This window comes from Triturus cristatus, chromosome 2_1 (genome assembly GCF_964204655.1).
Source record: "Triturus cristatus chromosome 2_1, aTriCri1.1, whole genome shotgun sequence".
In the NCBI taxonomy this organism is placed as follows: domain Eukaryota; kingdom Metazoa; phylum Chordata; class Amphibia; order Caudata; family Salamandridae; genus Triturus; species Triturus cristatus.
Window position 1 is genome coordinate 193,716,778 of NC_140581.1, and position 25,203 is coordinate 193,741,980.

Here is a 25,203-nt window from a genome sequence, read left to right on the forward strand (position 1 = left end):
TGGTATGTGCTTTAATGTGAGTAAGAGTAAATAGAAAGGGACTGTGTACCATAGAATAGGATTGCATTTGTATGCGTCTCCACATCACTGTCCATGTATAGTTAGCTGCTCCTGTGCCCAGATGTTGGAGGAGGATTAGGGCAAACCCCATTGTTATATAATTGCTTCTCACCCTCAAGACATTGTTCCTCGTCGCCATAATGTCAGCTCGGCGAGTGAGTGAGCTTCAGGTTCCTGGTGTTAACCGCCATATGCCTCCTTCTTCTCAGGCAAACTGGTTCTGCATACGTGTGTATCCTTCTTGCCAAACGTTGTGACACCATTTCATGTTGGTTAAAATGTCATTTTACTGGCATTTTGTGCTCCACTTCACCTCACTAAGGAGGCAGAGAAACTCCATTGTTTTAACTCCAAAAGAGCACTGAGTTTTACAATCATACGAGAGAACGCAGGGTGGATGATGAGCTCTTAGTATTGTATTCTAATTGCATTTATATAGTGCTTACTACCCCATACGAGGCATCAAAGCGCCTTTTCGACGAGCAGCATGCTACTCCGGAACCCATAAAGGATTAGTGTTGAGTTAGTATAGTGAAATATGAAAGTAATTTGAGTGGTGGATCGGTTAGTCAGTTATTTGGATTCTGAAGGATAGCGGAGGGATAGAAGAGGGAAAAAGGTTTGCATTTATATAGCGCTTGTTACCCTTGATGGGCTGTTAAAGCGCTTTTTTCGGCGAGTAGCACGCTACTCCGGAACCCATAAAGGATTATTGGTGAATTAGTATAGTGAAATATGAAAGTAATTTGAGTGGTGAACATTAGTCAGTTATTTGGATTCAGAAGGATAGTGGAGGGATAGAAGAGGGGAAAAAAGTGAGGTTTACTGGAGCAGGAAGAGACACATCCATGCAGAACAGGGCTATCTCTCGCAGGATCATTCTCCGCATTAAAATCTTGTACGCAGTGGCCACAAAGCAGCCTCCAGAAGGGCTGCAAACTTACTCCACCAGTGCCACAGCTGCTATCGCAGTGTTGCACATGGATTTCCTATCCTGGACATCTTCCAGGAAGTAAAGTGAGTGTAACTCCATCCATTTAGAAAGCACTACTGTCTGTATAGCCAATAACGCAGAGAGGGGCATTTTGCCCACTGTGTCCTACTGGACTTTTTAGTTTGTCCCATCACAATCCCACCTCCAAATAGGTACTGCTGTGGTATTTATTCAAAAGGTGAGAAATCTCCAGTTAAAAGTCTCTATCAGTAGAATAAGTTACTTACCTTTCTGACAGAGGTTCTATCTAACTGCAAATTGCTCACCGACCCTTCCATTCTGTGAATTGGACTCTATGCACTAATAAGATTGCAACTCTAGAGTCTTCTCTCTGATCAAAGCCAATTTGCTGTTAGGGCTGTGTGTCTGGGTGAGCGAATAGCCTTGAAAGCAATTGATGTCACGGGAGTTGCGTATACATTGGCTTGCACATCATATCTAACAGAACAGCGTCAGTGCGGAGCCGAGTGGCACCACCTACCAGTTCATAGAGGTACTGCTCAAAACTTTCCAGATTCAGTCCAACCCCTGAGAAATATTCAAAAGGTGGGGAATCTGTGGTTGGGTGGTGAACCCCTTTAATAATAGCAAATTAATTGATCATTAATTAGTAGGCACAATGTGGAATAATGTTGCATGAGCTATGATGGACTAGTAAGTGGAAAAGATGGCCCTGTAAGCAATCCAAAACTGACCCCTAAAAAAGATGGCACTCACTTTTTTAGTTCCTGTCCTTCATATGAAGCAACATGAGATTTTACAATGAAAGACAGATTTTCAAAAATGAAGTAGAAAGAATTCCTGAAAAGGCTAAACTACCAAGTACCTAGCATCATATAATACACCCAGAAGTGCAGAGACATACAAGGGCCTGACACTATTAAGAACTCAAAGCCTTTACCCAGTTTATCTGCCATACACAGTAATTGGTAGTGGCTATTAATTAATCTGACATATAGACACAATTGATTAAGGCGGGTGGTTCCCAAACATGGTCTTTCTCTCCTTACCGTGTATCTCAAATACATTATTATTGCCTCAACCCTTCTTTCGACTTTAAACAGATTCAGTATGTAAACACTATGGTAAAATATATTATATTGAATTCTACTCTTGCTCGCCAGTGTCCTCGCTCTCTCCCTTCGACCCTCCTGCATGGCCTGAATTTCTAACCAGTGAGGTTCTATTTGAGCATCATAGACTGGATGAGGTATTGGGCTTCAGCATACCGTGGTCTAGAAATAGGATTCAATAGAATGGACTTTAACGAGGAGCAGAAGAGTTTTACTGTAGCCCCTGAAAGGGGCTGATAATCAAATACATTTCATTATTTGTTCTTACTTAATGGATTTCTTACATGCTTTGTGTATAAATATTTAACAGGTGTATTATTTTTCCCCAGCTCCTTCTAGTATGTTAGTGAAGGATGAATACGTTCATGACTATGTTGAAGGACCACAGTCCTTATCGTCTGCTGATGGACTTTCAATTCAAACCATCCAACACCAAGCAAGCAACAGATCATCTTCTGACACTTACAGCAATTCTTCCTTGCTGGCTTCTGAACCCAGTACTCCAAGTGCTTCTAGCTTTTCCAGCATTCCTGTGGCATCAACAAGTAAGCCATATTGTTTTTGATTTTTTTTTCGTTTGCTGTGACGTAGTTTACTTTTGAGAAAGGTAATTTAAAGCAAAGGAGAGAGAAGAGATTGCAATTTTGTATTTGTACAGTTATGTCTGGAAAAAAATTGCCACCCAACAGTGATCAACCATTTACAAACAGTCTTCTTAAAAATTACGACTTACTAATGCACCTGTCTAGACAAACCAAACTCCACATCATTAATGAATTGTTATGTGTTTTGCTTCTTTTACCAAAGTCTCGCTCACCATGCATGCTCATTATTTATATACAGGAAAGTTGAAGTCTTTCCTAGTTTTAGGTATAACTTGACTGAGGTGGGCTTGCTTGTCTCTTATCCATGAACCTCACTCTTATCAGAAGCACAAGAAGATAGTGACATTTTTGTACTGTCAATTTCCCACCTCCTTTCCATTGTGCAAGAAGATACTTTAAAATCTCAAAGATGAAACTCCTAACCTATTTATTCAGCCCTTCTGGAAAGATATTTTTACAGTCTGGCATAGGTTCTATACTGATGATACCTTGATTGTTGCTTCAGCCACACTAGTTTTGAAAACTTACAGGGCGGATGATCTAAATTGCAGGTGCTAAGAAGTCTACCTCCAGGGCTACTATTGTGAGGTGGAGCATTTCCTACATATCATAGACGTGGTATATCCTCTCCCTACATAGTAGAAGCATATTTAAATTGTCCTCCGTGGTTCTAGACATTCGTCTTTCAGATACGTTTGCTAGTCAACAAATTCTTCATTATTGGTGCATCCCTGAGATGGTACTCTGTACTGACAGTGTTGCTCTCGGAAACATTATTTTACTGAACACTGGTTACACTATCCTCTTTACTATCTTTATTATAGTTATACTTATATCTCACTTCTTGGGGAATAGGAGAAAACGGGCTTGTGTAGGTTAGTCTAAATTTATGGTTATGTCCTGCTTCAAGAACCCGGTCTTCTTACGTCTCTGTTCACCAGTTAGTTAATTGAGGAACCACTTTACCAGGCTTTGAAAGGAGGTGTAGGAATGCGTGCATCTGCAGAATGACTGGAAGCAGCCTTATGCTCCTTTATGTGACCAGCAGCTTTGAGAAACAGATTGGCAGCTCTTCAGTTTCTGATTATGAAAATACTGTTTTCACTACGTTTTGAACTTTTACAATCTTTCCAGCCAGAGTATTTGAAATGTGGAACCCTCTGGGAAGTCACGTTGGACTAGCAAATAATTGTATTGTATAAAGACCTGCGTGCTATACAGAGAAATGTAAAGAAATATCACCACTACATTAGAAGCAAAGGAAGACATTTTGAAAATGAGTCATGCCTGGATTGATATAATTGCAGCAAGTGTATCAGAGTTTGTGGGTCAGATGAAAAAGTAAATATGTCATTGGTGTAAATGTGGAATCAAAAATGATGATGAGTATCAGAAAGATGTGCGTAGAGAGCAGATCCTTGCAGGAAATGGGATTAATTGAAGGGGTCCGGGGTTAAAAGTGACCATTGGTCTAAAGTTACTGCCAATTGTAAGATCCTCCGAGGAATACTCTTGTAAAGCTGCGACCTAGGCCTCTTCTGAAGTCACTGCCTTCAATCTTACTTTTACTTGTATTTTTGTTTACTCGTATTATTTTGTCATTCTGCGATATCTTGTTTATCACACAGTTTTCATTTCCAGCAAAGGAAGAACGGGTTGCATGTTTTTAGTTGGTTTGTTTTTTTGTGTGGTAGTAGGGATTCAAAATAATGAAGAATTATTTCTGAAATGCATGTCAACAAGTTTTTTCTTTGTTATTTTGTTCGTAATTCTCATCTCATTACATGAAGTTGTCTTCTCCAGAGATACAAGTAGATGTTAAGTTACCCTGGCCTCCTTTGGGTTAACTAGGATATGTTAGTGGAACCACATGCACCTTATTAGAATGTTGCAATGTGTATCACATAATGTATAAATGAATCTTCATTCAGAAAAGGTGCATAGCAATAACATGACAGGTTATCTGTCATGGTGGACTAGAAGGATAATGACATCTTCATTATATTTGTTTTAATTAGGTCAACCCAGCAGTTTATTGTCAGGGAGCCATAGTGAAGGACTTTTGCAGATTGCACCAGTGCCTCCACAAGGGACACAGCAGAATGGGTTTGCAGCTCAGCCAGCTACATATCATCACAGTAAGTGAATACATGCTGTGCGTAGACCGCATATCTCATCTGTGTTAATGTTTAGCCACGATTTCATGTATTTAATTTCGAGGGTTTTCTAGGTTCCTTGAGAAAAGAAAACCCCTTATTGGCACTTCTTTGAGAGTTCCTGCATCATACCTGCCCCTTGAAGGTGTGATAAAGAGAACTCTCAACGATTTAATTCACAGTTAGCTTATTTGCTCGCACTGAGTCCTTCAAGTTCTGTGAGCGCACATTTTTTCAAGCGCAGTTAAATAATTGCTTGATGAAGTGAGCAGAGAGGCCCCACGCAGTGCTGAGAAGAGAAAGTGGAGTTTTGATGAAATTATATAGCTAACAGTAGAACAGCAGAAAAAGAGAGATGGTGTTCGTTTTGGTCTAGTACAGGGAACCAACAATGAATGAGCAGTACATATAATGAAGGGACTGCTGTTATTGGAGCCCACAACTATGTAAAAGCACCCTTTTGATTACTGCGAATCATTTTGTTATATAATTTACTTCTCTTCAGTTGTGATTTTAATTATTGCATGTTGGATAAACGTTTATGTTTTGGGCTCAAACTGCATGGCCCTTGTATTTATCATTAGAACCCAGTCTGGTTGTAGCTTTAGAATGAAAAAGTTGTGAAGTAACACTTAAGTAAAATTTCTCTGTTGCTGTTTTAGACAGCACTACAACTTGGACTGGAAATAGAACAGCAGCTTATACACCTAATATATCTCATCACCAGAACGGACATCTTCAACATCATCCACCCATGCCTCATCCTGGACATTACTGTAAGTTTTTTTTCCTTTTCTCCAGGAATGTTTCTTAGATTGAAGGCAAAGTCTTTACATCATTTTTTCTAGTTATACATTTTGTTTTCAACCAACTTTATTAAAGAGACATAACTGTATCAGAATCTATTTATTGTGAATTTTATTTTGTGCCCTTCCCTGCGATTAAACTTATTTTTCCTACGTGTGAATATATTTAAGTATATAAGAAGGCAAGTACCATCCATTATTGTTTTTTTTATTATCCTGTTTCATGACATCATTTTTATGATAAGTGTACATTGGGTCTAGTTTTCCACTTCTCAATGAATTTCCCAAATGAAGTATAGCAAAGAGGCATATCCTATCTATAAACTCGGGTATAAAATGTGAAGATAAACAACCAAAATTAGCGTGAAATAGGTATTTCCTGTTCAGATGTGTTAGTCTCTATGCCATTGCGAACAATATGGTTTCCAGTGCCCTTCCATGTGTGATAGATTGTGGCTAAGCACTATTTGTATAGGATGATAATCTGTTGGCTTTGCAAAGCCGGTTAGTTTTATTTTGCCCTCCTTTTTCATATCTTTCTACATGTTGACATTTCATCTGCCAGTCATATTCAGCTTTTTGCTTGTTCTCAAATGGCAAACGATTTCCATTAGAAGAATGTCTCCACAACCCTAAATCTTAAAACAGTCTGGAACACTGAACTGACCAGACGTGGAAAGCAAGCAATAATGAACCTTTCCTAAAAAACGTTTTTTTTTTTTATTATTTATTTATTTTTTTGAACATATTCCTATCTTGTTTAGTTTGCTGAATGACAACTTTAATCTGTGCTAGTGATATCAGAATTATTGTGTCACATCAGAGTATCCATTTAAAAAAAATCTTTTAAATGAGCTTTAACAAAAGTAGACATACAATTCATTGTTTAATAGATCATATTTTCCAGAATACATGTTCATAATGCTACTGCATGTCTTCTGATCTTCCATTGATTGCCGAGTTTACAGTGTCATTTTAAGATGCAGTATTAATGTCAAGGCATTGAGTCTGGCTCATAATATTCATTTCATTTCCCTCGCGTTATCTTCAAGTTAGTTCACTGTGTTCAATTGAGTCCACGGTCTGCACGGTTTAGTCAATGACAATCAATTTGCAATATAGATATCATTCTTACTAGAGAAAGAAACATAAACAAACCAAATGGCATTCCATTAAGTCATATAGTTCAGGTAAATTGCTGCTTGAAAGGTTGTGATGCTATCTACTAAGATTGAGCTAAATATTGTTCTTTATCATTGTACGAATAGTAGTTTGGAGGGCACAGAGTGATCCAGAGAGGGGTTCTGCGAACAGTAGAGCTGTTTATGTCCTCTGCCTTGTACTTAGGCCAAAAGATTTGATCCAACGTCAAGAGTATTATACTTCACAAAAGCCGAGTGTGTATGCTCTTTGCTTTGGATCAGGATGGGATATCAGACCTCTGTGTCGTGGTTGGGTCCATTTTATTTCGGGAGTTTTCAACGGATGAGGTTGTGAAAATTGCTGTGAGTTTTTGGGGCTCAAGCAGTGCTGTGTTTTTAAGATCTAGAAAAAAGGCAGTTTATGTTCTGTACCAGGTGTTGAGTGCCAGGTAGAGCCAAACACCTAGCTTGTTGTAAAACATTTGGTGACTGTTTGCCTTGGCCTATGTTTGAGCTTTGGATTCCAAAGAGTCTGCCAAGACCAAAGTTTTTCCAGGAGAGACCGGTACAGAGTTAGTTGATGAAGCGTTTAGGAAAAGGCTCCTTTGGTGCGGACTTTCAAAGCAACTAGTATGATGCTTAACGTGAAGCCCACCATTCGTGAGGCATCTTGCAAAGTGAGCAAGTAGAATGGTAGTTCACTACCCAGTATAGAATAAAGTCAAAAGTTTCAGATGTCAAAGTAACCAGCTGAATAATTTTTCAATCTTTAAGAGGAAGAAAGTGGTTGGTACTGAAAATAAAAGCACATCACGCTAGTACTTCACTATCTAATGTGTGTTCAGAATAGGGCACGCAAAAAGCAAACCGATATTTATGCTCCCAGTTTCCAAGGAGACCAAAATATCAGTGGTGAAGCCTTAAGTAATAACTGATAAATGTATTAGACAAAGGGAACAGGGCACTTCAATAGCAAAACACCCTAGGCAAGAATCTGATCAGTAATTAAATGAGTAAGAGGAGGCTGAAGCCATTTATACACATTAAATGCCTTTCAGTATTAAAACTACTTTTGAGCATAGAGCCTCAGAACTGGCCCTAAAAGGTGAAATATGCATCACTTGAATGTGGAGTTAATGTCACAGTCTATGACCCCCATTAATCATATTATTTATTTGAGGTATTAAGTAAACCAGGTGATCTGATGGTGGGTAAAAGGAAACAATATAAAGATGGCTCCTGTGTATGGGCATTGTGGTGGTTGCCATAGGGAACACCTACCCTTGTCCTTATGGTAGCAAATCCACAAAATTGTCTTTGTAGTATCCGTGGGATTCCACATACAGGAGCATCCACATCATACCTCTGAGAACGCCTGCTCCTCAGTTGTCTAAATGCCACCACCTTCGGTTAGATGTTGGGTAGGAGGGACACTAACATCTCTGTGGAGAAAAAAGTGACGTATATTTTTGAACAAACACATGCATAACTTGTTTTACTGACGGTGTGGTTATGGATTGATGATGGGGACCTTATAAGTATGTCAGTATATGAAAAATATCAGCACTGGAGAAGTATGGTTATAGATAAGTAATGTTTTTTCTTTTAATTTTTTGTAAATTTCAGCTTACTATTTTCTTTAAATTTACTCTTTTTCTCATGAAAAATTTGATAGCTTTCCATACAATGTATTCTTTTACCCACATATTTAATGTTAATTTTTAGTAAATGTATTCATATCAGTCACTTTCATCATGTTCCTAGAAATGTCTTTAATGGTCAATCATTGCGGTTATGTGCCCAATTGCTTGTTCCCCCCTGCCGTTTCCGCCTCCCAGCTGAGCTTCCCTCCGCCCTTCCCAGTTTAATGTTGGCCACTGCAGGGGTGAGGAAGCAAGACAAGACCCATGACCTCTGGTCAGGGATCTGCTCTCTCCCCCAGCAGCTCTGCTGCTGTGCCTCTTCCGCTGACAGGGATCTGGTAGGTGTTCGAGCCTGCCTCTGCTGCTACCTCTGTTGCCTGCCTGCCTTGTTGTGCCCGTTTTGCCTTTGTTGACTTCTTACTGTCTTTCTGTGCCTGTATTTATTGTAAATTTCTGTGCCTGTCTCCGTGCCCGTTTACTCGCTGCTCTTTTTCCCGCTGCTCCTCCCCCGCGGCTCGACCCCCCCCCCCCCCCCCGCTGTTCCCGCTTCCCAGCTGATCTCCCTAATGGCGGCCGCTGCAGGGGTGAGCAAGCAAGACCTCTGACCCCCGGTAAGGGAACTGCTCTCTCCCCCAGCAGCTCCGCTGTTGTGCCGCTGATAGGGATCTGGTAGGTGTTCGAGCCTGCCTCTGCTGCCTTGTTGTGCCCATTGTTCCTTTGTTGTCTTCCTTCTGTCTTCATTGTACTGTTCATTTCTGTGCATGTATTTATTGTTAATTTCTGTGCCGGTCTCCGTGCCTATTTACTCGCTACCCTTTTCCCCACCACTGCTCCCCCGCAGCCCTTCTCCCCTGCTGTTCCCACTCCCAGCTGAGCTTCTCTCCCCCTTCGCTATTTAATGGCGGCGGCTGCAGGGGTGAGCAAGCAAGACCTCCGACCTCTGGTCAGGGACCTGCTTTTTCCCCCATCAGCTCCGCAGTTGTGCCGCTGCCGTTGATAGGGATCTGGTAGGTGTTCGAGCCTACCTCTGCTGCTTCCTCTGTTGCCTGCCTGCCTTGTTGTGCCCGTTTTGCCTTTGTTCTCTTCTTTCTGTCTTCGTTGTATTTATTGTACTGTTAATTTATGTGCCTGTATTCATTGTTTCATTTCTGTTCCTGTATTTATTGTTAATTTCTGTGCCTATCTCCATACCCGTTTACTCGCTGCCCTTTTTCCCGCCATTGCTCCCCGCGGCCCCTCTCTCCTGCCGATCCCAGCTGAGCTTTCCTCCCCCATCCCTATTTAATGGCCAAAGGCGCACTAAAGGCAAGCCCATCTACGCCCGTCCCCGACCCGTGCCAGGGACCCTGGATCTCCGTCCACCCACCGCTACGACTCAGCTGCCCTCCTCGCACTCAACCCCGGAAAAAACAACTGCCAGCTGTCCACGCCGAACACCACCCACTGCTGCCGAACCCTCACCACCCTCCGCAATGCCACGGCTGCCGCCTCCACACCGGACGCCAACACCACCAAATCCCTGAAGTGCATCCTCAACGTGAGCTCCCTGCACAGACACACCATAGAAATCTGGGACCTCTTCGACACCCTCTCGCCAGACGTCGCCTTCCTCCTGGAAACCTGAACCAACTCCTCCTTCGCCCCAGACATCGTCTCCGCCATTCCCAACGGCGGCCAGATCCAGAGGAAAGACTGCCCAAATGCCCGGGAGGAGGACTCTCCATCGCACACAAGAGTTCCCTCCGACTCACCACCTCCGCCACGAGCGAGTCGCCTGCCACCACCGAACACCATCACTTCAAGATCCACACCAGCCCTAAAACCACTCTTAGCGGCCCCCCACGCCTACAGACCACCTGGACCTCGCTCGTTGTTCGCCACTACTATTGCTGACCTCATCAAACCCCATGGCATTGCCTCCATGGACTACGTACTCATCGGAGACCTGAACTTCCAACTCAATAACCTCAGCGACCCCCAACACCACCGCCCTCCTGTACAACCTCACCAACATCGGACTGAAAGAGCTCGTCACCACCCCCACCCACAAGGCAGGACACACCCTCGACCCCGTCTTCGCAAGTGGGAACAACATCCACTTCAGCCACACCCCGCAGCCCCTCTGGACAGACCACCACGGCATACACTTCACTTTCAACTCTGCCACTGCCCTCAAACCCTCCCCTCACCATCTGCAAAGGAACTGGAGCAAGGTCACAGAGGAGCACCTCAACTCCACCCTCAAAAGCCCCCGCCTCGATTGATGCCAACTCTGCAGCCAAGGAACTACACCATTGGATTACCAACTGCGCAGACAAGCTTGCACCCCTCCACGCCACAGACACATGACGCCCCCTGAAGGCCACCTGGTTCACCACCAACCTCCAAGAAGCCAGCTGCTCCTACAGACGCCTCGAAAAACAATGGGGAAACAGCAAAAGCACTGAAGACCTGAGCACCTACAAGAGCGCTATGACAGAGTACCACTAACGCATAAGATCCACAAAGAAGATCTTCATCTGGAACAAAATCCTCACCAACTCCAGCAACTCAAAGGAACTCTTCAACATCATCCAGCAATTCACCAAGCCCCACAGCGAAGCTACAGAGGTCACCCCTTCCTAAGACCTCTGCAACAAGCTCGACCCCTACTTCCACCTGAAAATCAAAGCCCTCTACGACAACTTCAGCAAGAAGACTCCAGAATCCACCCTTCCCTCCAGCGACGATAGCCGGCCCACCATCACCGCCTGGACCCCTGTTACCACTAAAGATACCACCACAACCATGAAGAGCACCCACTCAGGAGCCACCACGGACCAGTGCCCTCCGCACATCTTCCACAGAACTGCCGCCTCAATAGCGCCCCAGCTACGACGCACCATCAACGCCACCTTCGAATCCGGCACCTTCCCCGATGACTGGAAACGGGCCGAAGTCAAGCCCCTACTCAAGAAACCCTCTGCAGACCCGACGGACCTGAAAAACGACCGACCCATCTCCTTCCTTCCCTTCACAGCCAAAGTCACCGAGAAGATCGTCAACACCCAGCTGACTAACTTCATCGAAGAAAACTCCATCCTCGACCCTTCCCAATCCGGATTCCGCAGCACCACAGCACCGAGACTACCCTCCTCACCGCCACAGACGACCTCCGGACACTCCTCAACCAAGGACACACCGCAACCCTCATCCTACTCGACCTCTCCGCAGCCTTTGACACTGTCTCCCATCGCACCCTCACAGACAGACTCCACGACGCCGGAATACAGGGAACCGCCCTCAACTGGCTCTGCTCCTTCTTGCCGGCAGAACCCAGAGAATCAGACTCCTGCCTTTCCTCTCCGAACAGATCAACGGCGTAGTGCCACAAGGATCATCGCTCAACCCCACACTATAAAACATCTACTGGGCCCCCCTCGCCGCAATCGTCTGACAGCATGGACTCAGCATTGTATCCTACACCGATGACACCCAGCTCATCCCCTCCCTCACGAATGACCCCAAAACCACCAGACTGCGTATCCAAGAAGGAATGAAAAGTCGCAGCCTGGATGAGAAGTAGCTGTCTGAAACTTAACTCAGAGAAGACAGAAGTCCTAGTCCTCGGACCCTCACCCTCTGCGTGGGAAGACTCCTGGTGGCCCTCCACCCGTGGCACCCCCACCGACCACGCCCCTAACCGCGGCATCATACTTGACTCCTCCCTCACCATGACCCGACAGATCAACGCCTTCACCTCCACCTGCTTCAGCATCCTCCGCAAGGCCTTTAAGTGGATCCCCCCAAAGCCAGAAAGGCCGTCACCCACACACTCCTAACAAGCAGACTGGACTACCGAAACGCCCTCTACACTGGAATCAACAAATCCCTGCTACGCAAACTCCAGACCATCCAGAACATATCTGACAGACTCATCCTCGACATTCCACGGCATGAGCACATGACCCAACACCTGCGGGACCTCCACTGTCAAGAAAAGAGTAACCTTCAAACTGCTCACCCACGCCTACAAATCCCTCCACAACATCGGACCCAAATACCTCAACGAAAGAGTCTCCTTCTACGTACCCAAAAGGAACCTGTCCTCCGCCGACCTCGCCATGGCAGAAACCCCGCTCATCTGCAGAACAAGAGCGGATGGAAGAGCCTTCTCCTACATCGCAGCCATAACCTGGAACGGCTGAACCTCCCTAACCCCCTCTCTCCATCGCCTTGAGACCCTCAAGGGTCAGTAGCGCGCTTTAAACCCCCCCGATTGATTTATTGAGATGTTCTATTGTATTTCTGCCAATGCCATGCCAAACAGTTGGCACCATTTAGCCCCTGGATGCCCCTGGATGCCCTGAAGACTGTAAACGCTAACATCCATCTAGGCACCCATCATATACTAGATAGTGTCATGGCATGAGCAGTAAGTATTCGTTATGTGGCAGTGAACCCTTTTATGTGTCTCAAGTTATTATTATTATTTTTCTTTACATGGATATGAATCCCGCTATGTTCTAGTGAACCGCCTTGGCACCAAAACTGACACTCGCATATTGTTGTTTATATCGGCGTACATATACACATGATAACCCATTAGCTGCCTCACTCCATCTGCCAACCCCTTGACTCCACTTGTTACTGCTCCTTCTTTGGTATGGGTCGAATGTTGGTTATCTGACACCTGCATAGAAGTCTCTTACCAACCCATTGAGCTGTTTCTCATTGTTGTCCTCCCTTCCACTGGTATAGGCTCACCTTTGGGCCATACTTTATATAGGAGTGGCTCATTAAATATGACTTTTTGATGTCTCTGGCACTTATACAATGTCAAAGGCAGGCCTGCCTTGCCCACATCTACACAATGTCAAAGGCAGGCCTGCCTTGCCCACATCAGCCCCTCACGTAGGAAGCCAATTCCAGAGAGAAAACATTGTATTCGGTAGGAGGATGGGAATGATTGAGTAAGATAGTTGAAGTAAGGGATTGGTGGAGTAAAGACTTCTGATATAGCACAGTGTAGCAGCATATCTTTTTTCAGTTTTAAACTTTCAGCACGGAGATACTAAACTCTCATTTACATGCACTGTTAAATGTTTTGTAGCAGGGAGAATCTTGGAAAAAGGCATTGGAGTACAGGGTTCTTACATATATATTTGCTGAGTAGCATATGCGGTGTTACCCTTTTTCTTTTCCCTCCTTTTCTAACTCTGCTTACTTTCCCTCTGGTGTTCTTTCTTTGTGTTTTCTCTACTCTTCCCCCCCCCTCACCTCCCCCTTTCTGCTCGCTAACAGCTTGATTCGCAGAATCTGGATGTTTGCGACCAGAAAAAAGCCTTTTCTGATGTGCCAAACCCTATTTGCGATTTAATAACTATCACTGAATCGCAAATAGGGTTTGCGATTCGGAGTTAGGAAGGGGCATGGTTAGGGCGTCCCTTCCAAATACCAAATCGCAGCCGTATGTAATAAGGTATTGCGAAATTCGGTCACAAAACATTCACATTTACCACCAACTTCAAGGTGCTGGTAACCCTTCGCAAATGGGAAGGGGTTCCCAAGGGACCCCTTCCCTTTTGTGGAGGGTAGTACAAACATTTTTCCAGAGCAGCTAGTGTTCCCACGAGCCACTGCCTGCTCTTAAAATATGAAAATAAAACTTAATTTTTTTGTTAAACGCACCTGCATTAAAACAAAAAAAAAAAGTGATCCTAGCGATTCCACATGGGTTGCAAATAGCGACCTACCTCATTAATATTCATCAGGTAGGTCGATTTGCGACCCACTAACATTCGCTAAATGAAACTCATGGAGTTTCATACATTAGGAATAGAGATTACCTCATTGCGATTCGCAGAAAATCACAATTAGGCAATCTCTATTTCAAATATTGATACATGTGGCTCATTATGAATAGCCGAGTAGGGTATGTCATTGCTTGCTAAATGCTTCGTATGATGCTCAGCCCAGAAGCGTTCCTCAACAATAGGCCACACTCGCAGCCCAAGGCACAGTAGAGCGTGCTCTATCCATCAAGCAACTCTCTCTGAATTCCCGCTCATCTCCATTTCTGGCTCCATGTGACTCTGTACAGCTCCTCATATGTAGCTAAGAGGCACTTGATGAGGTTCAGTTAATCCAGCACACAGAAAAGCCTCTGATGGATGCAGTAGCAAGGTCTAGGGTCCCTGCATTACCCACACTAACTGCAAATGTAGTTTCACAAAGCATAGCTGTGTTCCCATCTCATACCTGCGTAGTAAGAACATAGAAAACTTTTAACAAAGCTATCCTTCAAGTCTCCAGCCCCCAAACTTTGAAAATTGCCAGGGTAATTACTGTTGGAAAAAAATGGGACTATTCAAAGATGTTAATAAAACTGTTACCCTATTTTTCTGTTTCTTACACAGAAAAACTGCTGGAGGCACATGTGGCCCAATAACTTGTGATAATTTACAAAAGTCTGATTATTTGATGCAGTAGCATAAGTCCGATTATCTGATGCTACAGCTAGACAGGGCTCTCACTGGCCATGGCACTGAATTCGTAATAATGGCTGCAATAGATGATTGTGAGCTTGTTGGGGATATTGGTCAGATACCTCTATTTGTATTATTGGATCTATGCACTGCCTTTGATACTGTCGACCATAAGATTGTTGTTGACTTTTCGGAGGCAACAGCGCTTAAGGATATTGCCTTGAACTGGATGAAATCCTTCCCTTAAGATCGCTCTCTGGCAGTGATGCTGGGTCCATTTGTTGCTACATATGCCCTGATTACATATGGAGTTCCTCGAGGATTTTCCCTTGTCCCCCATTTATTCAATGTGTATGCTTGACCCCTAATTAACGAACTTGTGTTTAGGGGTTGTAGAGTGTACAACTATAGGAATGATTACCAGCTTCTTATCTGTGTAGATAACACTTTAGCTTCACAGCTAGAATTTCGAAACATCATGAGATTTCTTTTTTGGTGTTGGATTGGAAATAACCAGCCCCAATGCCGACAAAACCGAGATTATGATTTTAAATAACAAAATTGAGCTCTGGAATAGCTTTTACTGCACAGTGGTGATGGGTGACCCGCCACATCCTAAGACTCCTTTTAAGAGTCTGGGGGTAATGTTGGATTGCTGTTGTTAAATAATTAACTAATAATGACATCTCAGAATGGCGCAATTGTATCTAAATACATTTGTACATTGAAACTGATCAGGAGAATTTCCACTATTCTTCTGACAGAAGCCACAAAAATAATAATCATCGCTCCAGGTATATCTCAGACTACACCAACTCTATTTATTTAGCTCTTCCAAAAAACGCAATCCCTAGGCTCCAGTTTATCCAAAATGAAAAAGCCTGCCTCAGATTTAGTTCCACAGGCAACCTCATGTAACTACTACCCTAAAACAATTACTATGTTTTCTTGTTAAGCAAAGGCTTCATTTTAAAGTTTGCCGCACAATATTCAAGGCTCTTCAAGGTTTGGACCCTGCACAATTTGGTAAAGAGCATTACTAAATATACTTATTTGCGCAGATTAAGATCTTTCAGTTTGAACCTTCTCTTGGTTTCAGATTATAAGAAGGAACGTATTTTGAGGTTGTAGTTTCTTAATCAAGGCTTCATGGAACTCCTTACCAGACTATTTGAGGCGTGAAAATAGCTACCTAACCTTCAGGAAAGCTCTTAAAACCTGGCTGTTTAGACAGGTTTACATGTGCCAGTATGATTTTCTTGGGTTTCCCTTTACTCCGTTAGTCTTAAAGTGCCAAGAAAGCACTGGTGAACCTGCACCATAGCAAGTCCTATTAACATAACATATAACATGACATGATATTTGCAGATAAGCCCACCCCAGACTTGGATGTCTATCAATCAGAAAGACTTGATTGAATGTTCATGCCTGGGATTAGTTGGGTGCAGAGCAGCTGTGTACATTAGTGTGGCAGATGCCCATCACCTGTATTGAGCAAGCTGCCTCAGCAACAACAATCTTTGAAACAACAGCGGTGTACCTTTTACTGAAGGAGGGGGTTAATCAACTCATCCATAATCTAAGTAGATGGTAACTGATGGTGGACCGCTTTCATTGTCTTGAAAAGGGTCTCAGGCCGAGAGATTGCCAAAAGTGTCAGTTACGTACAATTGTTCCCAATAGTTTCTAACAGAAACAGGTTATTCCTTTCTCATCGACAAATTAAAAAGCAAGATGCTTCTTGTATGCATCTAGGCCTTTGGTAAATGCTTTTTCGATCTGTTGGTCGTAAGTATGCCTGCAGCATTTCCTGGATTCTTTCAGATATCATTACTTCCATTAAGGGTGTTGTTTAGAAGACAGATAAAGAAAAGCATTATACTTCACCCAAACATTGTTCCTGAACTTTCGAAATTCAGTCATCCCTTGTGTGGATATCTGTTGTGAAGAAGAAAATGTGTCCTCTATTTTGTACCGTGCAAAAATATTTTTTGTATTTGCAGTTTACCTTCATTGTGTTATATCTTCTATTCATTCCTTTTAACGTTCAAAATGGCTTTGGTTTTGTAGCGCACCCTGTACAAATTAAAAACACAATCACTCGCTTGGCACTTCTTGCAATTTTGACTGCATACTATATGTACCACTTAATCGTGCCATATTTAGATAAATAGTAGTTGCCATTACCTATGTTTCTATTTTTGCACTCTATTCTTGCCAGCCCCAACATTGATTCATCAGTTCATGGAAAGTCATTCATCTAAACAAGAGACCTGAACTAACCAAAAAGATATTAGGTTTTATTCATACCTTTTATTCTGACAGATACTTGTAAACGCAGATCCTCCGCATGAATACCACTAGGCCCCAGACTGGATCCAGTGTCTTTTTTTTCTCTGCTTTGTTCTTGCGTGCCAGCAGCTGATGTTGTGTTGCTCCACCTCAACTCCGTTTTTGCAACTGAAAGCATGCTGATGCCACTTTAGGCACCACCCCTGTGTGCTGATGTCAATTACTTTCTTACTGTGCCTTCTGATGCGAATCCGTAGGTAGCTCATTCTTTTCCTCGTAAGTTGACAGGTTCTTTTCATCTCACAAATTTTCCATTGTGCAACAAAAATGTCAGCGCCTAAAACCACCTTTTAGGGATTGTCACAGACAGGTGTCTGATGAATTGCTACAAGGTGTGCCTCTAATATCCAGGGTTTGACCCCATATCCTAGTCATGCAGGGAGTGTACCCTGATGAATCCAAACGCAATCTGGGACCACGAAGCGGACTGCATGTAGATGAACATCTTGGTAAATCATGAAACTACCACTCCCGCTCGAAGTCGAGGAATCTGTCTCGTTTCTGCTGTTAGGGCCAGTCCCGTGACAGGGTCTTGTTACACTCCAAGTCTTTGGAAAAGTCCAAATCTCAGAAAAAACACAAGAAGTCCAAGCAGACCTTGCACATGCTTGCAACTCTACTTCTTAAAAGTCATGAGGACGTCAAGGTGCCATGCAAGCTCATTTCTGATCCCTTGCAGAGCAGGGGTGTGGAATTTAATAAAATATCTACTTGTCCATGGGGCAGGGTGCTTCCTAAATTTACTTGTCCTGTAACAAGATCCACTTGTCCTTTTGGTGTCATGTAGTGCGGCGACAAATTATGGCAGCAATCTCATTATATATATATAAGAGCTGTAAAATAGGCCTCCGATTATGCCAGGGCTCCTTCCATAGTAGGGTTTGAATACTTGCAGTCCCCTTATGTTGACACGTTTCCGCAGAGCTACATACTGTGGCTGAAGGTAATGGTAGGCAACAGTTCCAGGGGTTGGAATGCCCCTTTGAGTCTGTGCAAACCTACTAACTTGCATGTTTTAAGGGTTTTCACCAACTCTTCTCTAATATTTTCCCATACTGAGAAAGGTTGAAAATTTACTCCGGACAATGGCAGCCATAAAACATCTTCCAGGGTTTGGAAAAAAAAATGGGTTGGAGGGAAAGTGAACTTGCACCTGGATATTTGCTCATGCTGCAATGCAGTTCACAAATCTTTTTAAGAGTACTATTTCTTGGCCTACTTGTGTAAAGTCTTGTGAATTCGCACAAGTCTTATATCTGCTCTTAATGCAAGGACACGGGCACACTTTTGAGACTTTATTTAATAATTAGATCTGGCGTTAACCATGACCGTTTTGTGTTTATTAAAAATCTGTCTGTCTCTCTCTGTCTATCGGCTAGCTTTACTTTGAGTGACGGCATTCTGTTCTTTCACAAGGAGAATATCGACACAGTTGTTTTGTTCAGTGCCAGGAACACTGGCAATGTGTTCTTTTTGAGACCAAAACAGTTTTTGCTTTTGCCAACGTTTGTTATAATGGTGAGGGCCTGGCAGGTCCACACCAATAAAACCAAAAGGCTGACCAACAATATCAGACCTGCTGGCTTTACCAATGCTTGTTTGTTTTTGTTTTCCGTAATCTTATTATCCTCTTCCGTGCTCATGACGTCTCCCGGCCGTCATGAGTCACGATGGGCGTGTGCGGACGACGGCTGGGAGACGTCATGACCACGCCCGGGATCGGAATGTCAGCACCGCGGGAGCGCTGCGGCGGAATTTGCGCCGCAGCGAAGAGGTTAAAAGTGGTTGCACTGATTTTCCATTATGAGTATCTTTGGAAAATACTAGCATACATCAACACATTTTACCACATGATGTTGCAAAGAAATGGTAACTGAAATTTTACAGTAGTTTAGCTAAATGTTTTTACATTCATTTGTGAACATTTTATTTTGAAAGCAAAGAATCATCAATCTTGCTTCAAGGTTCTGCAAATATTTGCATCTAACCAGAGAGCATTCCGGGAGCAGTATACATAGCCTCATATTGCTAAACATTGAAAACTTGTGTACACGTTTTTATACTGGAACCACTGTTAGTAGTGCAGTCTGAGCTTACAACATTTACTTAGAGTGCTTACCCTAACAATAAAGGCTTTGCATTAATGAACCATAAATACAAGTTTGAACAGCATTAACACATTAACACAAATTAGCTTAACGGCAGGCAATGCCTTTCCCTGATCCATAATGTGGTACTGTAAACTGGCACAAAAGGGTTTGTGCTGTAGGGGGTTGGGCCTACTTGTCACAAGGACAAAATACACATGAAAACTTGTTGCCCTTGACCCTAAACAATATGTCCCGGGCGTCGGGCTATAGGAATTCCACATCCTGAGAGGAACCGATTCTGCAGCTTATTCCAGTTTACACTGGCTTCCTGAGTCAGTTGATGGCGTTGCAACAAATTGAGGTGTTTAAAGAGGCCATGTATCTTATCTTCACCGCCTTAAGTTTCATGGAGGCCTCCAGCTGGGTTACTGCAGGCGTATCCAACCTTGTCGCTGACTATGCTTTCTTGAACCCACTGTGGGTCCAGCTCTGACTACGGAGTCAGTTCCACCCCTACACCACATCCTTGCCAGTTCCAGCCACATCAACTCTGGCACCAATGCAAACGAGCCATTCGTTTTGTCCGACTCCAAACCAAGTCCGTCCCAACCTCAAACGCAGCTGCACGAGTTAAGTTTCTGCTTCACCTAGTCTCTATTTCTTTTGGTTTCTTTGATTCATACAAGACAATGCCTTTACCTAGAGACCGCCATACAGTATTTCAGCAACTCTTTGAGTTGGATTCTGATCAGGGCCAAGCTGCATTTGGTGATGAGCGTGATGGTAGAGAAGGTTTGTCCCCCCCAATACAGTGAGTATACATTCTATTGGGACCTAGAAAAGGCAACTGGGCTAGGCATGTCCCCATGCACAGAGCTGATGCCAACTGGTTCTTCTACTAAACAGTTAGTGACCGTCGCCTTGGTTCGATGGGCAACCAAAGTCCTAGATTTATAACTGCATTCAATTGAGGTGAAGACTATTGTACTTACAGAGGTCCTAAAACCTGGACAATCATCTACGGAACCTCTTGTACTTTTTAATGGGGCACGCATTGACACCGTCTTGAGCACTTGACCAAAACCTTGTTCACGGCAAGTGACACGTAGCCATAAAGTGGTTGCTGATCACCCTGGCTTCTTTATTCAGCACTCTACTACTGAGCCTGTTCAAGTCTCCAATAGCAGTGTCAATCCTAAATCCTTTTCTTTGTCCCCGCCAGATAGGGAGTCAAAGAGGATTGAGGCATTTGTAAAAATTACGTTTTCCTTGGCCAGCCTTGCCCTTAGATTTGTCCAGGCCAGTTACATGTTGGGGCGCAACTGCAGTGCATTATGGGACTGTCTGTGACATTTTACCAGCAGTTCGAGAGGAGTTCAGGGCCAATTCAGCTCATACCATTCAAGAACGTCAGGACGCAGTGAAGTACATCATCTGTTCAGGACTGGACACCACTGTCGGCATGGGGAGGGCAGTTAGTACCAGCATTGTGCGTTGGTATCACCCAGGGATGGGATCCATGGGCTTCTCGGGAGACGTTCAGGTGTCACTAATTGACATGCCATTTGATTGCACCTGTCTCCTTGGATATAAGGTATACTGCGCTTTGAAGTACTTCAAAGAAAGTAGGACACAGCGTGCTTCCTAGGTCTCTCTGCATGTGTGCAATGGTATCGCCCACCCTTCCCCTGGCCATTCTGCCAAGATCGGGGATCCAACCAGCAACGTCCAGCACACTGCTTAGTGTTCTTCCCCTATTACCACCAAACCACTTTGCACGGCACCTGTTTTCACATTCCCATCCTGCAGTCCTACTGGCATTACCTCTGGTTCAAGGAGGTCCAGGAGCATTATTAGTTCTCCATGCTCCCCTTCGGCCTTAAAAGTGCCCCTTAGATGTTCACGAATGTGATGGCGGTGGTTGCTGCACATCTTCTGTGGTAGGGATACTAGTCTTCCCCTACCTCATCTACTATCTGTTGTATGAGGGCTCACTACAGTCCGTCATAGACCACCTCCTTAAGATGGTGAACCTCCTAACATCTTTGGAGTTCTCGATCAACATGCCAAAGTCACACGTTACTCCTTCACAAAGGCTTCCATACATCTGGGCCAGCTCGATATGGTACAATTTCGGATCTTCCCTCTAAATCAACAAGTTCAAGACATTCGGGCTATGATGCTGATGTTTCTTCCTCTGTCCTAGGTCTTAGTGGCAGTGACTGAGAGACTTCTTGGCCTCTTGACCCCCTACATTCTTCAAGTGGGCTACACCAGGTAGCCCATGCGGGCTTTGTAGTGGGATCTGAAGTCACAGTGGCTCGACACCTAGGGAGCCTGTTGAATTCCATCCTCATTTCGGAGTACACTGCAAAGATCCTGCAGTGTTTCCTGCTTGATTGCAATTGGACTGGCGGCAGATTCCTCTCCATGCCCCCCTCCCCCGTGTTTACAGTGCTGATTCATGAGTTACTGTTGGAATGTGGATATCATCTGGGAGAGGTGGAGGTTAGAGGACTCTGGTCTCGGTGGAGTCCAGCCTTTACATCAGACCTTTGGAGTTGAAGGCCATTCGCTTGGCATTGAAGGTCTATTGTCCAGGAAGGCAGCTCCAGGTGCTCACAGACAACACCCCCACCATGTGGTACTGTAACAAGTAGGGCGAAGTGGGGTCCTGAGTCGGACGGGAATGTCCCTGGTCCTGTAACACCTGTTGGGATTATTAAACGCCAGGGTGGACAAACTGGAAATTAAGCTGCGTCAATTATCTACTTTCGGCTTCCCTCCTGTTAATGTCATTTCAATAGGCAGGTGTCTATTTACGAGATTTGTTCACGCTGGACACTAGGACATGTTTGTGGCCTGTTGAAATTTTCACTGTACAGACTCATTGCAGGCAAAGTTATTGAATGTTCTGCTCGTTTTGCTGCCTTTAATCCAGCAAGGACTTGCTGTGGGCGCAGTTAAAGGTTACTTATCGGCCATTCTTGTGTATGCTGGACCAATGCCACAGTGAGGGTCTTAATTAGGCCATCAGTTTCCTGATGTGTACCCCATTTGGCGTTGGAATTGTTTCACTCCTTTGTTTGAGAGACGTTAGATTGTTAGCTGCGGTTGGTTCAGGGCTAAGGCGTTCGACTTCCTTGTGGAGTACTGTAGGGCTCCACTCTTAACCACACTCTTTGTTGTATGTCGGGATTTTAGCAGTCCTGGTGAGACCTTTTGGTTTCCAGGTTCTGTCATACGACGAGGATACTCAAATCATTGTGCCCTTCACTGATGATCCCTCTGAACCAACTGAAAGTTTTAAACGCTGTATGACGGGGGTGAGCCGCTGGATGAAGGAGAACTTCTTTAAGCTAAATACTGACAAGACTGAAGTGATGGTGTTTGGTGCCAAACATTCTGTCTGATCAGAGCTTTGGTGGCTTGAGTCATGTGGGCCTCTCCACTCCCCTGTGGATTTTGTTAAAAAATTGGGGTGTATTATTGTATACTTCTCTCAATTTCAATCTAAAGGTAAGTCGCGGCACCAGCAGCTTCTTTTTTATTATTCATGTTCTCAAGAAGGTCTTTCCTTTTATCCATGAGGAACTTTGTAAAGCAGTGGTTAACACGTTGATCACCTCTCGTCTAGACTATTGTGATGACCTGTTTCTGAATATCAATAACTACTTGCTGAACAAACTTCAGGCGGTGCAAAATGCGGCTGCGTGACTCATCCTGAACATCCTGAAACATCTTTCCGTGAAAGTAGGTCTTTGAAATCTTCACTGGCTACCCATTAGAAAGAACCTGATCTTCAAGGCATTTAATATAGTGCATCTGGCACTTCTTGATAAGGGAGCATTGGCAATCGAGTCCACCTTTCATTGGTACAGGCCAACCAGGCATTTGACATCAGCCTCTGGCAAGAAAGTTGCAGTCCCTAAATTTCTAAAGGGAAGATGGCTCATTCCTTCTCTGTGGAAGCTGCTAATTTATGGAAAACCTTGACAGTTTCTCTCTTTAAAAATAAAAGTTGGGTCGGTTCGTACGTTTGTACTGGTCAGTCGGCAAATATCAGAGGGGTTCTGATTCTATTTAAGAAATCGGCTAAGGCGCACATTTTACTGCAGCTAGTTGACCCAGGTGGCAGATGGGCTGTTGTTAAAGTTATTATAATGGGGACTTTGTTTACCTTGGCCAGCTATTATGGACCCAACCAAGATGATCCCTCCTGTTTTAAGACTATTTTCTCCCATTTGTTGGACTTCCCGGAACCAATAATCCTAAAAGCTTTTCTGCGAGGCCAAATCACCAGCAGGTCTTGCTATAGAAACTAAAGATATAAAGAAGAGATCTCATCCATTGAAGAAAAGCTGAAGGTTGCTGAGGCTGATCTAACCTGCCAAGCTTCCCCTGAAACTCAGCAAGAATGTCAGGTTAAGTTGCATGGTTTGAAGGGTCAGTTAGAGAACATCTTGCACTCCAGGCTTACTCGAAGATGGGAGGCAAGCAAAATTGCCCACTTCGAGTATGGTGTAGGGGCAGGCAAGCTCCTCGCGTGGAAGACCAAATCAGACCGGGCGAGGAATCACATTAAGAAAATTATCAGTGGTAATGATACTTTCTCTTCAGATGGGGAAATTAGTAATGCTTTCCAGACCTACTTTCGGGACATCTATTGTGAAGATAAAAGGGTGGATATCCTTAGTACCCATAGTTGGTTGGGAGGGATCCCCTTCTCTCCCTGAAGTCTGATCAGCAACAATACTTAGACCAGGCTTTCACTCATGCTGAGGTCAGGGAAGCCATTCCACGCTGTAAGAACGGGAAAGCAGTGGGCCCCAATGGGCTCCCAGCTGAGATCTACAGAGTGTTGTGTGATAAGATCGTTCCCAAAACTTGGGCCAAATTGAGGGGCTCGGCTGCGCTTGGTTACTTCTCCAGTTTGGCTCCCCTCTGGGACTCCCCGGGTGCTCCAGAGTGTTTGAGGGACAGGCTGGCAATACCTTAGAGAAGCTGGGTTGGCGGTCTGGGGGGACCTGCTCCCTGGGGGTACCTTTGTTTCATGGGAACAACTTGAGGACAAGGTTGAAGCAGGCCTCTCGAGATTTAAATACCTTCAGCTGGAAAGCTGGGCCCAATCACACTCACAACTAAATCGTAATGACCCAGTGGGTTGTGGCAGCTTCCTAGAACGCCAGCTTGTGACTAAGCCCCCCGGGAAGAAAGAAGTTTCTTTTTGGTACCGGGCCACGCTCGAAGCTGTGGATGGCAAATTCAATCTCGCTGAGGAATTGTGGGGAGGCTCCTTACCTACACAGGACTGCGATTTTTTTTATGGCAGAATTCTTGCAAGATCTTAAATGAAGTAGGAAAACCGGCCTGGTTAAAAAGGAACCACCTCTTTGCTATCCACAGGGCCTATTTTTCTCCACACAAACAGTCTTAAATTACTAAAGGCCCACCGGTGAGTTGCAAGAAATTTGGGCAGGCCTCGGCCTCCGACATCCACATGTTCAAAGAATGCCCTGCCCTTGCCTCCTTTTGGGATAGTGTTGGAAATTCTTAGCAAGCACCTTGGGATGTTCTATCAACATCGACTTACCTTTAATTATATTTGGTTCTACAGATAAACTTACCGGCTCTGCTGGATCGCTGCTTTTCTATGCTATCCTCCTAGCCAGGAGGCAGATCTGCATAAGATGAACAGAATCAACTCCTCCATCCTTTCTAGATTGGCAGACCTCAGTTCTGGCGGTCTCCAAGTTAGATCTTGCTAGATCAGGCAATAAGAAGAAAGCATTTTGGAACCTCTTACAACTCAGAT

At 44.1% G+C, this 25,203-nt stretch overlaps 1 protein-coding gene across 1 annotated transcript in view; it reads left to right on the forward strand.

The window, feature by feature from the left end:
- SMAD4 (SMAD family member 4) overlaps nt 1-25,203 on the forward strand; it is a 322,079-nt gene that overhangs the window by 195,088 nt on the left and 101,788 nt on the right. The window contains exons 5-7 of the mRNA XM_085629829.1: nt 2,457-2,672; nt 4,751-4,870; nt 5,551-5,664. Of these exons, the coding sequence (XP_085485955.1) occupies nt 2,457-2,672; nt 4,751-4,870; nt 5,551-5,664 (450 nt within the window). The remainder of the gene's footprint in view (nt 1-2,456; nt 2,673-4,750; nt 4,871-5,550; nt 5,665-25,203) is intronic.